The 15,849-nt window shown below is 34.5% G+C and overlaps 1 protein-coding gene across 1 annotated transcript in view; it reads right to left on the bottom strand.

Moving 5' to 3' along the window:
* Window positions 1–641: 641 nt before the first annotated feature.
* Syn2 (Syntrophin-like 2) overlaps window positions 642–15,849 on the bottom strand; it is a 310,605-nt gene continuing 295,397 nt past the window's right edge. Inside the window, exons 6-11 of the mRNA XM_089648441.1 lie at window positions 15,139–15,441; window positions 13,687–13,871; window positions 12,450–12,608; window positions 11,414–11,641; window positions 6,608–6,814; window positions 642–6,221 (exon numbers count right to left, since the gene is read on the bottom strand). Of these exons, the coding sequence (XP_089504567.1) occupies window positions 6,111–6,221; window positions 6,608–6,814; window positions 11,414–11,641; window positions 12,450–12,608; window positions 13,687–13,871; window positions 15,139–15,441 (1,193 nt within the window). The 3' untranslated portion in view covers window positions 642–6,110. The remainder of the gene's footprint in view (window positions 6,222–6,607; window positions 6,815–11,413; window positions 11,642–12,449; window positions 12,609–13,686; window positions 13,872–15,138; window positions 15,442–15,849) is intronic.

Genomic DNA, 15,849 nt, shown 5'->3' with positions numbered 1-15,849 from the left:
AGGTTATGCATCTGACGTATTTAACCTTCGGCACACCAACATGCAAAACAATACTTGGGAAGCTATGAAGGGTGATTTTATCATTTTAATGCCATTTTTTCCATTCATTGCAAATTATTCTTATGGCTTATACTATACGTTCAATGTGTTTTTGCGAAATAATTCTCATAATATAGTTTTTTTTATAAAAAAAATTCTTGATTCATCAACGAACATGGTCTTTGGTCAACGGCTTGGGTTAAACTGACTTGCGGCGTGATGGGCGGCGTCGGACGACAGGCGACTTTACCGTACCGTGTCATGCTGCAATAACGCGAAGGAGTGAGATTGCGCGCATTACCCACGAGGCATTGAAAACAATTGTGGTGTGGTTCCTGCGTGCAAGAATTATTATCTGTGGCATTGAATGATACTTACATGTATATTTTTTTAAATCTGTTTTAATCTGCTTCATTGGTTTATTTTTGTAATGGTAGGTTTTTTAGGAACACAAAAAATACCAAAACTTTAAGAGATATTAAAATTATACGAGGATAGTATGGGAGATTTTGGGTACCTCTGTTGCCAACGGAAAGAAATATTATTTTAAAGGAAAATAAAACCATTTTTAAAACATTTAGTAATTTTCGATATATTGTCATCTAATAATTTAAAACAATCACTCTTACAATAATAACAACAGTAACACATTAGGTACTTAAAAATGAGTAGGTGGGAATTTTAATTTCATCAGTAATCACATACATACATTTTGGTTACATGATAACTTAACACAATGATAATTCAACACACCTTTAAAAAGTGATTTAGTCAAAAAGCGATGCAAAAAACTAACATACAAACCTAAACTACGTAACCTGTTTTCTAGTTTTGATGTTTTATCACTTTTCATGACTTTATATCACTTTTTAAGAGGTGTGTTGAATTGACATTTTGATGAGTTATCCAGTTACCATACATTTCCTTGAAAATCATTATTCTAAATAGTCTACAATCAGTTCTCGCTGCCCACCAGTGCTGAAACGATAATGATCTAAATCTACAATAATTGTACAGGTTATTAGTCGATGTTACACTGGTCCATATGGAGTTGGCAATTATAATGACAGTCACAAAATATAGAATTATGTTGCAATAAAAATAATCAGTGATAATTCACGAGTAGCAGATATAAATTAATTTCAATATCTAATATATTACTTATATTTTTGTAGTGATAAAAATTTTGAACAAATACTAAAAATATTAACATGGACGTATGACTTTTTAATGGTATTTAGGTACTGTCAACAATGTTGATATAATAATATTCACAAATGTTTTTTCTTTCAACAAACAGGAATGCTTCGAGAGGTCTTTGAATATGTACATTTTACAATACGTATGTACACCTTTTATTTGAATACACAGTACGATTAATCATTTATTAGAACATTATAACATTGCTGAGATTCATCACCTCATTTCAAGTTAACCTGAAATATCATTTCAACAATAATCATACATTAGGCTCTACCACACGTAAGCATCAGATAGAGTCTGCTAAAGTAAGGTAACGGTTTATTACAGCGCAGTTCATGTGGGAATTTTCTGTGCGCCGCCTCAAGCCGCCGCGCGGAAATCTCGTTCCGAAGCATACGTGTAAGGCCCACTTTTGGTAGAATTGAAAAAAGATTTTTCTAAAGTATGAATAGTACTCCGAGTATAATAGAATGACTGCAAATCTTCCATACACTGAATAATATGTGAGATTGTTTCCAACATTGCATATTAAAAAAAAAACACACTACTAGGTAATCACTCACTAAGTCATTTTTATTAACTTTACCTACGCAGATGTCGCATATGTGATCCATGAAGTTTCAATAAAACACATATTGTTCGATGTGCCGCGTGATGAGACCAGCAGTGTAAAGGTTAATTGCTTTAAGTCATCTCGACTATCAAATCATTAAGGGCCAGTTGTTTCAAAGTTTATTTTCAAGTTCTGTTATTCTTTCAGTTATGTGAAAAAACTGGTCATTAATGATTTAATAACAGAACTTAAATAGAACTTTAAATGGGCCAGTTGTTTCACATAACTGAAATATTAACAGAACTTGAAAATTAACTAAAATTTGATGAATTGATCAAACTCTGTGAATCTACACTAGGAAAGCATCTCGGTAAAATGAACAAAATCCAATATTAATAATTAATTCTCAACTAGAATGTAATAGTTATTTATTTTTTTATAGAAATTAATACTTCAATCCTGAGACAGGCACAAGAAACAGTATAGAGTAGCATTCATGCAACTGAAACAAAACTTTTTTAGAAGATGTAGGGTTTGTATTGAGCATGAAGGTAGACATTTTGTGATTCAATAATAAACAGTTATTATTTACTTTTATTTAACTCACCCTTTCAACGGTTTTTTTTTAACTTATTATGATTTTGAACAAATTTTAAGTATGACGCTGTAAAGATAGCCCAATAAAATTTACAAGGTAAACAGATGATGAAATCGGCAAGTTTTTAAAAAAGGTTTGGGAGGAATTTTTTGTGCCTTTTTTTAAAAACCATCCTCGATAATTTTAATAGTAACTTTGGGATCCAACTTTTTTTTTATGGCGCAACGGTATCAGATCTGCCCACAATTGTGTTTGTGTCTACAAAGCATACTATTCATCTAATTAGAAAAAAAATCAAGCATGTATCTCAATAATTCATGACTCTGTGACCGATAATCTCTTGTAAGTCAAGGTTTCACAAAAAATACGAAAAAAAAATCCTAACTCGAAAATTTCATAAAACCGCTGATCATACATAGGGGGTGATTTGGGTAGCCCTAGAGGTTCTCTACCTCTGGACTAGACACTATTTTTGGGAAACCCTGTATAAATAAATGTAATTAAAATGAATTATCTAAGTTAGCTAAAAGAACAAAGGGACACAATTGTGTGGTGAATGGATTTTTAGACCTCTCTAGAAGAAATATGTCAAATATGACTCGCGGCGTGGAGATGAATCCATTGACAATATTATATTTTATTTTCGAAATGTAAAATGGTTTAATTTATTAAAATCGGAAATAAATTCAGCGTATGACACAACCAACCTACTTAGTTTCTAAAATACTGTGTTCACATGCATTATGTACATTTAAAACATGAATTTGACTTTTGTATACAAACCGGAAAAAAAACTGACGAAAAATTATTATTGTTCTTGTTCTAAAAGATAATGTTGCAAATAAAAACATTGTTATTAGTGGGGTGCATATATTTATGTTTTAACTTTTGCTTGTTTTAATAAATCTATAACTTAACTAAAAAACTAACCTAAAAAATCACAATGTAACTGCAATTTGTATTATTATTTAGCAGGATGCTGAACATTGTGCTATCAATAACACAAACACAGCGCAGCTATTATGTCAGGGGGTTTACCTTAATACTTTGTCTTCTAAATAAATTATTTATAGTTAATTAGCTATGTAATCTAAAAATTAATCTCACAAAGTTCAGAGTATTACGTATTCTTAAAAATCAAAGGAAATTTCCTTCAATTTTTCTCAAGGTACGGTGAAGCACTAAATGATTACATGCATACGTATAAATAAATTAAATTAAAAATGAAGAAGACGGTGAATGTAATTACAAGGTCCAACTGACATTGTCGTAATACAGGCTACTAATTGAAATACATACACTTATAGTTATATTAAATACAAACGGAATTAATCAATTGTTTTGGAATTGAACTCTTATACGTAATAAGTCTTTGTGATGAAAATCTACAAACTATGAGACATTAAATGAAAGTTTAGAAAAAGTATTGGCTTGAACAATAATATGTATTCTCAAGCAATTTTCATATTACGTAACATTATTACGTACGTAGATAGTATCGAAAAAATTGAGCTGGGTGCTTTATTATTTCACAGTGAACTTTAAAATGGTTTAATCTTTTAAACTTTCTAATCATAATTCTAAAAATATATGTGTAATCTATTGTTAAGAAGGGTTCTTTTATAGTGAGCATGATCTATTTTATAGATGGAAAAAAGCAAACGTAAGATAACCTAATTCAAAATCATTGACTTTTTCGAGAGAAAAAGTAAATATTACATAAATAAAAGATCAACACTTTCTTCTCTTTGGTTATTCTTTCCTACCAAATAATATACAGACAATTATTTATAATTAAACAACATGCTTATATCCGAAGTAAACTTAATAAATTACAACAAATAATCTAGTTATCATTTCTTTTAGCTCATAGTGTTTCAATTGACTCGAAAATAAATAAATCTCTCATAAATAATCTTTTTGTTAATTTAATGCGAATTTCAATTGACAAAGATGAATGGCCGCCAAACTATGCGTTTTCTTCCGCCTATCGGGAGTCTTCACAGGATTTTGAATGGGGCTGGATATGAGGATTCTAATTTTATTTACATAAGCACCAAAAACATTTATTTTATATTGCTAGACTTGTCCACTCGCACAACATTAATCTATGTAAATATATCTTTATGCTATCCTACAAAGAAGGCCTATGTTTTCATTGACAGAGTGCAAACTAGAAGGAAAGATTTTTTATTATTTTCAACAACAAATAAATCTAATCCATGTTAAAATTAAGTTATTGATACACATTTTATTTCTTTGCGTATTGCATCTAAACATAATAATACTCAATGATAACACAATGTGATGGAGTGTCAAAATAACTTCTAGGGTAGTTATGCATATTATGTAATTTTTGAAGCATTCAGCGTCTTTGCTTGGGCTAAACATCTTTTTGTTAATAGAATAAATTAAACAATTTAAGAGGATTTTTAAATGTGATGACTACACAAGAGTCACAACTCTCCGTAGCCGGTGGAACAATGGTTGCCACAATTCCAGAATGTTGTGAGAGGGCATAAGGAGAAAGGGTAATACAATATTCTACATAGCTATGTAGGAGTAAAGTTTTTGAAATCATATTGTTTAGCGGTGTAATTCTAATACAACAAATGAATTCTGACCAAATAATACAGAGAGGGTTATTAAAGTGAACTTTGTTGTAGATTTTAATAAAGGTTTATTGTTTAGCGGTATAATTCTAATAGAAGGATTGAATTCTGATAATCGGAAATGAGAGGATTATTCACATGAATATGGTAGTAGTTTGAGTATAGGTTTTGAAATCATGTTGTTTAGCAGTATAATTATAATAGAATTGAATTCTGATTGAGAGGAATATTCACATGAATATGGTAGTAGTTTTAGTAAAGGTTTTGAAATCATATTGTTTGCGGGGTAATTCTAATAGAAGGATTGAATTGTAACCATTAGAAATTATTATTAGAGATTATATTTACATTAATATGTGGTAGTTTTGTTTTTGAATATTATGGCAACACATTTCTCTGATTTCAAGTTTAGTGTGAGTTACTAAAAAGTATTGTTACAATTGATTGTGTAAATATTAATTATTCCCTAATTATAATTTAAAACCCAACCCTTGAAGATTAATACATTATAGTTACTGGCTCCACTTAACAATACACTTTCAATAATATTGTACATATTTTACACTCTAATCAAGCATTCATTAATTGCATTAATATTACGATTTCTAATGTTCAGTCGAATATTTTTTTTTATTTTATCGTTTCCTCGTTTTGTGCACTTCTTTGAAAATTATTACTAATTCTCAATTTAATTACTTTTATGAATATTAGAAGAGACATTTTATTTCATTGCAAGAACATACTCACTCCCAAAAACCCAAAGCAATTGACTTTTTATAAAATTGTTCAAATTTCTCATCTGCTACATTTACCAATCAATAACAAAGTCTTTACATCAAAACAGAAATCAGAATTCTCTATGTACAGAATAAAAATGTTGCAACATGTAAACCTGCGACTATGAAAACTGACGCGATAAATTTTTATAAAAGCTCAGTTTTACACTACCAAAATCTTATTAGCTGGATAATAACCTACGCAGATTATAGGTAGGGTATGTTTTATTGTCCTCGAATAAGCCATGAGTAGTTGGTTGGTAGCGCTCCTAGAAGCAGGCACAATGTTTGGGAGGCCATGAAGCCACGAAGTGTGGAAAGCGCAGCTTCTACGTGGCCTGGATGGAAGAAAGAAATGCCGGATCCACTGAAGCCACCTTGGCCGTCAGGAAGGCATGCATGCAGAACAGGAGACTCTGCAATATCTGGCATTCCAGCTCCTAACAAATGTTCAGAGTTAAAGATTTATTCGGGCAGACTCTACAATCCACAATCCATATGCCAGCTGCTTTACATAAGGATGAGTAGGAGAAGTGACTCCTTCTCGAGATCCCCAGGCCATGACATTAATAATTTTGAACAGTTCTTTCATTTTATAATTTGTTTTCATTCCATCCGGTAGATGAATATGTAAATTTAATAAATTTAGTATTTCCGAGAGAGCCTGAACGTGCCTTGTTGAAGCCAAGGGCCCTGATTCGAATAAGTCCTTGTCCTTGAGGGGAAGAAGATGACGAGATGATTCAATCCAAATCCAAACCAATCAATAGACCAAATAATTATTAATTGTACAATGCATTTCAAGTAATTCCTTTCTTTGAGTTACCTTCGTTTCGATGGCTCTCGTCTCCGTATCCTGAAAGTGCAGCTTCAGTTTGGACTTGCCATCATCACTAGAGCCCCGCAGCTGAGAGAAGCGGTAGGCCCACAGCGCCGGTGCCCCAGGAGCCCCCTCCTGCAGCGAGAAACCGGCGCCCCAGTCCAGCGTCAGACCGCAGGTGCGTCCCTCAAAGCACACCGTGAAAGTCTTTTTCTGTGAATTAAAACAATATGTGAAAAATGGTTCATGATGTAAATATTATTTCATTACATAATTTAATCATGGTAGGTATAATAAACTGAATATTATACATACAGGGTTTCCAATAAGAGGTGTTATTTTGATATTCAATCGTAAAAGATCAATGGTTTTGTTGCTAGTGTGGCACTTAGCGCTGTCTTGTTGAAAGTAAACGTTGTCCAGACCAATACCATCCAATTCCGGCCATAAAAAATCATTAATTATCTCTCGATAGTGCAATCCATTCACCGTAACTGTTGCACCAGCCTCATTTTCGAAAAAGTAAGGTCCAATGACTCCGCCGGACCATAAACCACACCAAACAGTCACACGTTGAGGATAAAGAGGCTTTTCAACAATAACTCTTGGGTTTTCCGAGCCCCAGATGCGACAATTTTGCTTGTTGATGAAGCCACCGAGGTGGAAATGGGCCTCATCACTCAAGATGATTTGCATTTGATTTACTCAAGTGAATTTTAATAATTTCAATGCGTTGTTGAAGCATGTATCGTTCCATTTTTATTAATGGCATAGTTTTTACTTGTCAAAAAATGACAGCTTCAAAAGTAACATCTACCGAAATAGCGGGCTATTTAAAATAACACCTCTTATTGGAAAACCCTATACATTACTTAGCAAAAAATATTTGACCAACAAAGTCCTTCATTACTAAATTTCCCCCAATACGTATTTTTAAAATATGCACATTATATTGGTAAGATCCCACAAAAAAAAAGATATTATATGTGTACCTAGATCTATGTATGTACGTAGTGCTTACATACTTTTAATGTAATAATTCATCATCCAATATTGTAATATTATAAACTGGCTGTTGTGGATTTCAAAAAAAGAATTCAAAGCATTGGAATATTTTTGTCAATCAGAATAATAAGTGACACATTTGAAACAAGCTAAAATATTAATATTTCAACTCCTTTGTAACCATTTTTTAAAATATGGGTAAATATGCAATTCAAAATTGCCTTTTTAATAAAAAAATATATAAACACCATAAACTCATAAATATAAACATATAATCATAATATTAGAATCAATTCAATGGTTACTGTGAAGAATACCTTTATTAATAATATGTAAAACCATATGTCAACAAAATGACAGCACTATTTATTTAATATTATGTATCCTTCCGCACATAAAGCAAAGTTTTAAGTAAGACTGCACTGTTTCTCGGTGTTTTTAATTTGGTTAAGCACATTTAGCAGATAAAGATTAAAATGTAAAGTTTATTTACAGAAACATACTATCAAGAGCATAAGTGTACCCTACCAATCTCTTCACATATAGCAGACGCTCTTTACACTGAAGACCTCCCCCCAACGGCCAGACCTGGGCAGAGGTTCGTCCGCTTGATACGAAACACCTTCCTCGTGTCCACCTATCACCGTAGCACCAAGGTTCACCTCAGAAGTGAGCTGGCCTTCCTTAATGAGAGGCGGAGGCATATCAACGCCAAGTACCGGTTCATGATACATCCCTTCAGCTTGTTCATATTATGCTGGCAGCTGTTCATTCTCTCCTTGTGGATTTTAGGTGCCTTATTAATACCATACACCATATTTCTACATTCACCAGGTAACTGAGGAATCCACGTATTGTCCATTCAGTCTCTCTGATAATATGACACGAAGCACATAGAAGATTGTTTTGTTAATTGTCAACCATTTTGTATGTTTTCAGATAGAAAGTTCTGTGACGAGTTTGTCTTGGGGGTTGATATAATCGCTTGTATCGACATAGTGGTAAAATTTTTGACTGCCTTTTACAACCCTGTCACTAAGGAAATAATATTTGACCTCTCCGCATCGGCCAGTAACTATGCTAAAAATGATTTAATCATAGATCTCGTCGGATCCATTCCATTTCAAGCAATATTTAGGCCATTAAAAAAAGAAAGTTTCAGAGAGTCGATGTACGCCTTCAAAATATTACGCACTCGATGTTTGATAGTATATCTGGAATCCATGTACTTCCAGTTTGAAACTAACCTCAAAGTTCAGTTTCGAATTAATATAATACTCAAGAGCATAATGTTTATAAATTATACGGCGGGATGTTATTTCCAGCTGTCGAGAACGGTCCACTACGCGGCAGGGGGGAAAACTCCGTTAGATATGTGGATAGTTCGTGAAGACATTCTCAATGCTAATGTATCGGTGTGGAGGCGATACCAAACCACCTTGTTCTACGTCACAGGGCTGGTGTCTGCTTCGGGATCTTACAACAGGTATCCGAAAACCATAGAAGAAACTTGCGTTTTGGTAATCATTATGTACGCGGGCTACGTGTTCTTAACATATCTAGTCATCACAGTGTATTGTTACAACATTTATATGCACCATGAAGTATTTCAATATAACCAGAAGTCATCTGAAATAGAATATTTTATAAATAAGAAGGGGATAGAGCCCAATTTACGCAAAAAAATTGTCATGTACATTAATTACAAATGGGAAGGAAAATATATTGATGAAGAAAAAATAATGCAAACTCTTTCAAAGGGATTGAAATTGGAAATAAAATTGTATGAATGTGAAAAACTGCTAAACAAAGTGCATTTTTTAAGACACATTCCAAAAGAAATGTTTTTGGATTTGATTGAGTATCTTCAGTTGGAAACATATCTCCCGGGATATGTAAGTATCATTAATAAAACAATTTGTTAATCAAGTAATAATCTGGAGTGTAAATAATAAATCTGAATGTTTCAGACAATTATAGAAGCTGGGACAGTTGGGAAAATCATGTATTTGATCAAGTGCGGTTCAATATCAATTCGGGACAAAGATGGAGAGGAACTGCTCATTCTAAGTGATGGAGATTGCTTTGGGGAATCATGCATCATACAGAAAGATGCTTTATGTAACGAGTCGGCTGTTTCTATAGAAATTAGTGAAATATACCAACTCATGTTGGAGGACTGGCAGAGATGCCTCTCCTTATATCCGCTTGCCAAGAATATGTTTGAATAGAAATATAATTGATTACATACAATATAGTTTTCTGTTTTCTGATGGAGGAATTTTCCAGTGAAAGATTTGCGTATAGACATATTATGGGACTAGCTGTACCCCGCCACGCATTGCTATTGCTTAGTCTGTCTATGCAGATAGAGAAACAATAGCATGTGTTGCTTTTACGTCAATCAGATGGCGCTGTTTTAAAAAAAAGAATGTTTATCCAAAAGATGGCACTGTTTAAAAAAAGCTTGTTTTTATCTATCACAGGTGACAAAACGCATGTTTTTAAGTGTCACAGGTGACATCTGTATAATATAGGTATATAAAAACATGCGCGTATTCGAATGCAAAGTTGTGTCAAAATTCCAAAGCAATCGGTGAAGAACTTTAGGATATTTAAGATTTTGAACAAATGAACTTTTACATTTTTATTTATATAGAAGATTAAACAATAAAAAAAATATTTATTTAGAGTCAAAAGTCACCAATGACAAAATATAGTTCTAATTCAATACATTTCGAATGTTATGATATATCGAGGAATGTTATCTTCCAAAAATGTTAAATAATTCTAGGTCTTTAAGATAAATAACGTTTTCCACAAAAAACTTACCGATAATTCGAGGGCTTAGTAAAACAACGTTATTTACAAAAAAGATGACAGAAATAATTTTCGGTTTGTATTTTTTTAGATAACATTGTTTGACTTTGTCCTCGATATGAAAGTGTAAACCCAATTTTTGAAGGTACTTCACTTTGAAAGTTTGGATATGAAAGTAAAATCACCTTTGTACATTTTAAAAGTTTACATAATTGTACACTTTAAAGTTGTACATGCATAATATATGGACAACCAGTGGCGGCTCGTGACTTTTGGGTGTACTATTACAAAAAATGGCATTATTGATGTTTTTGTAGTTGAAAATACTTTTTACTTTTTTCGAAAATTTGATTTTTCGTATGAAGATTTTCAGGAAATCCGTGCGGCGTACAGCCAATCTGAAATTACCTGAAAATCTTCATACAAAAGAAAAAAATTGAAAAAAAAAAATCGTTTTTAGCTACAACAATATCAGTAATATCGAATTTTTCAAACTTAGCACTCTATTACAATGAAAAGTCACGAGCCGCAACTGTGTAAAATCATTGGCTGCTCGTGACTTTTGGGTATATTAGAGTCCTAATATTACAAAAAATTGCATTATTGATGTTGTTTTAGCCAAAATCATCATCTTTTTTTCGAAAATTCGATTAATGTATGAAAATTTTCAGGAAATCGAACCTGTGTTTATTTATTTGTTTGTACACGCCCAATTAGGGCTTTGACTTTCGCTTGAACATGCACAAAATATAAAGCGCATTTAAAAAAATGTTGCGTACTCTAATAGGTCCGTCCAAACTCTTCGTACTATGCACTTGAGCCACTCACACGTAGCAAATAAATAATAAAGTCGATAATCCGCTCCCGGGCAATTAATTTGCAAAATAATTTTTTATTTTCTAAATCTACATTTTATGCCATTATTTCAAAGCATAATCTGTCTGGACGATGCCATTGGTAAACAAAATAAGAGAAGACAAGACTGACCCCTAACTTGATGACGGACGTGAGGATGGCGGCTGTCCAGGCCCCCTCGATTCGCAGCAGCTCCTGCCGGGTCTCCACGCTGAGGTAGCGGGGTCCCGCCGCCCCGGAGGCCTGCACCAGGAAGCAGTGCTGGCGCCAGTCTACATTCTCTGACTCCTTCACCACCCGGAACATGGTCTGGTACACTTTAAGCACGTAGGGGCACTTGGACAGCCCTGCCACTGATAACTGGAATTAAATGATTTTTTATTGTTAATTTTATCTTATCTTTTCAAATATTTTTTTTTCTTTTCTGTGAATACCGCACAAGAGTCCCAACTGCTCCCAATTGTCGGGAGCTAGTGGGACTGTGAATTCCCCAATTGGAGTATGAATGTTGTGAGGCTGAAGGTAGTGGAGGGGAAGAAGATAAATAAGAGGAAGTTGGAGAAGTACCTGACTATTCAGATCTGGTCACCAAACATGGCTTAATCCATTTCAAGCAACTTTTCGATTTGAATGGTGGTCTTTCACCAGGGTGAGAGTATCTTCCACACTTTATTAAGAACTTTAACACAAACAATATCTTCTGTAATTGGTAGGAACAATTTGATTTGTTGAACTAGGTACCCAGACAACACAATGACAATTCTATAAAGTCCTGAAACAAAAACTAGGTTAAAAAAGTTAAGAAGGTTTGAAGGTTAGTTTTTTCAAGGCTTTTAATGACTTTATATCAATTTTTTAACCCCTATTGTGCGGCTGGCTACATTTGCAGTCCATTCAAATTAGCACTACCTTAAGTTGCACTGCAGTGTGCAGCGTACTGAGCTAGGTTTCAGAATTTTTCAATGCATTTTGTTACTGTCCATAAAAATTCCAAAGTAAAATAATAGATTTTGAACAACCATTTCTTATTTTTCAAATCTAATTTTCAATATTAAATTTGGCTCTGAGATATTTACAAAATTCAACCCTTTTCACAAGGGTTAAAGGTTTGTTGAATTGCTATTGTGTTGAGTTATCATGGAACCATTGAATTGTGATGGTAACTTACGGGAGGCGTATCAAACAGCATCACATCCGTGCCCTTAAGAGTGAGGAACCTGGGTTTGTAGGTTTGCCATGGCTGGTTGTTGTTCAATACCCCCTCGTGCACCCAGCCCATGTATTCTATCCTCTCTCCGGCTGCAAAATTCCTGTTGTACAATTTTGTCTGAAAATAAATAGACAAATCATGAATGTGACGGCTTGATGGTTAGTTTGTTTATTTCTTTTAAATACAAATGATTGCTAAAGATAGATGCAATGACGATAGCAAGCCATCTTTAGGTCTCATTCGAAATTAGAAAAATTTATAAAACGTACAAATATCGGATAAACGAAATGAGGGGTATAAAATAAGAAAATGCCACTTTCCATAGAGATTGACAAGCAAAATACATTGATAGATTTAACAAGGCAGAGTACTAAAAGGTACACAACATACTCGAACATAATCATAAGCATATGTCTATGAGTGTGTTGGAGTATGTTGCCTATGTTAAATCTATCAATGTATTTTGCTCGTCAATCGCTATGGAGAGTATCATTTTTGCTTTTATACCCCATAAAGGTTGATTCATTGGTTTTAAACCACATTAAGGGCTCCTTTCCCACTTTCATTCAAAAATCTCACAACATTCTGTTTAAAAATTGGGTGCCCTAGTGGCTGTAGAAGTTATATGGAGCTGTTCACACTTATCCGACACAATTAAAAGTCATATCCGATACTTTCAGTCGGATGGAAGGCCAGCGCAGTGTATCTGTATAAAAATCGTTTTGAAACTATTGTTTTTTTTGTAAATACCCCGTCATTCAAGAAGATCACCGAATTACAAATGAGGGAAACTTTAAAAAATTTCAAAATCGTAATGTGACAAAATAATGTAGACATTCAGTTCATTTGAACTCGGTTACGGTTCCATGGCAACTCGGGACAATGGCAATTCAACACACTTTTGAAAAGCGGTATAAAGTGATGAGAAAAAGGCCCATAAACCTAACATAACGTAACTGATTTATCCTAGTTTCTTTTCATCGCTTTTCAAGAAAGTTTGTTGAATTGTGTTGAATGACCACTGTCCTGAATTGCCCGGTTACCGACAATATCTCTGAAAAGGTAAACGGAAAAAGCAGGACAAAACAGAATGCGAAAAAATAACAGGTTAGGTTAAAAAAAAAATTTCACAAGGTGTTCCGCTTTGTCAAGGGACCCTAAAAAACAACTGTCTGCAATGCTTAATGTTGTTTACCTGCAAGTTAGTTAATCCAACAATATTGTCCATGATGTATTTGAGCCACTGGGACATGATGGCCAGGTCATCACAGTGGATGACTCCGGTGGAGGCGCCATTGAGGCCACGAACCTCAAAGGAATTGGGCCTCAGCTTGTCCGTTCCAAACACGTAGCGGGTCACGTAGGCCATCATCAGAGGTACTGAAAATCAATCAAAACACAAACCTCACTACCTTGAAAACATTATAAAGAAGATGTAAAGACATTTAGATTTTCAAATTAAGAACTACAGCAGGAAACCCTAATTGCCGGCCCGTGAAGTACTCCCTTCTGGCCCGCTGTCACAGACGGGAGAGTCCCTAAACGGACTACATCTTACGAAAACGCTCAACAGAACTATGTCAGTATTTTCGACGGTAGATTAGCCGAAAGCAACAGAGCAGAACTTTGTATTTTTCAAATCCTTCATAAATCAATTGCATACTTCACTCCCCAATAGTTCCACACAGAGCGTAGTTGTACGAGCTGACCATAATGGTTTCTGCTTGAAGGAAGTGTTAAAGCTAGTTTTCAATTTTAGGTTGTGTATTTCTTCCAAAGCTGCTTTTGTAACCAATAATATTGCTTATGGTGTAATTTTACTGCTCAAGTGGATATTTCAAAGCTCAAAATTGAAAGTAACTATCGAGATGAAAATAGATGCGCTAACCTAGAAATCGGAGATAAAAGTAACAGAATCATTTACTGGTCTCTGTATTTTTTCCCACATACAACATGGCCCTTTATAACCCAGGTTCACTCTTTCATTTGGTTAAAAAAAACCCTTCACATAGATGATGAAGACCTGCGGGAATTGATTAACCTCGAGGCCTTCCTCCTGCGTGAAGTTAATATGATTAAATGAAAAGGTGCGCATTTAATGACGCCAGAGCTCATAGTTAACGAAGCTGTGATTTGTTGCTGTCTAAATTCTGTAGAACTTACAAGTCTCACAGGATGGATAGTCTTTCCACAAGTCGCATCCCTCTGCCTGCAAATACTCTGATAAAGTTGAAACTATAGCTAGACCGTAAACAAAATAAGGTGCGCAGATGCACGTCTCTTGCCATGCGCAGAAATGGCGTGATTTATTAGTATTTCGTTGCCTTTCCTCGACTAGACAATGCTAGCGAGCGGTGTTCGGTTTTTGGTCGAACTATAATTGGACCTAGTTATGCAGAAAGCATCCAACCCACCATTTGCTAAAATCAAAAAAATGGTTATTCAATTTAATACTTACCCACTCACATATTAATTATGCAACATTGGTTCATATTATTTTGTAGAATATGTTCAACCCACAAAGTTAAACAATTTATTACCTATTTACATAAATTCTCAAAATGATATGCTTTTGTATCGTCAAATTTTTAAACCACTTTTTTGCAGTTTCATATTTTTCTGATTGCATAAGTATGTGCAATTATACCTGTGATAATGTCCACCCAATGCTTCCTGCCCATGGAGCCGACATAGTCCGAGGCCACGGACGAGGGCCTGCTGTTGGCCGCTGAGCCCGCCCGGCTCCAGCCGTCGTCGCTCCGGCCCAGGCTGTTGTGGTTGGCAGACAGGCCGGTCTCCGCGCTGGGGGTGGTCTGCCCCTTGAGCCCGGCGGGGTCCACCAGACCGTCCTGACCAGGCACAAGGCCCGGCACGATGTTCCACCCACCGTTGGTATGATGTTGCGGGTGCTCATCGCCAGCGATGCTGTCCGTGTCTGAGACACCGTCAACTGGAAATAGTAGGTATAATTATCAATAATTCGAATAATATTCGACAAAAAATAAACCTAAGGCGATAAAAGACTAATGGCGGGGGTTTGCTCGAAGCTAACATTTGAATTAATTCCGACGAATTCGTAACCAAAATTTTTTTTTCACACCGATACCAACGTATGTAAGTTATTTATGTTTCACCCGTTAATTATTAGGAGACCAAATTTGGTCCCAAACATCACATGAATTTGGTTTCGTAATATTTAAAGGGTAAAGAATAATAAAAACTTTTCTTGAAGATGTATTAGCAACTTCCTGAGGTATTCAATTAGAAACATCTGAGATTTTCGTAATACGTTTATCAGAATTAATTAAAATAAGTCCCGCGAAAAATAATTTTTTTAGGCATGTTAGTTATAGACCGT

The sequence above is a fragment of the Hesperophylax consimilis genome, chromosome 3 (assembly GCF_061612785.1).
Source record: "Hesperophylax consimilis isolate HC1 chromosome 3, BYU_Hcon_1.0, whole genome shotgun sequence".
Taxonomy (NCBI): domain Eukaryota; kingdom Metazoa; phylum Arthropoda; class Insecta; order Trichoptera; family Limnephilidae; genus Hesperophylax; species Hesperophylax consimilis.
The sequence above is the reverse complement of the archived record's forward strand: the minus strand, read 5'-3'. Positions and strand labels throughout refer to the sequence as shown.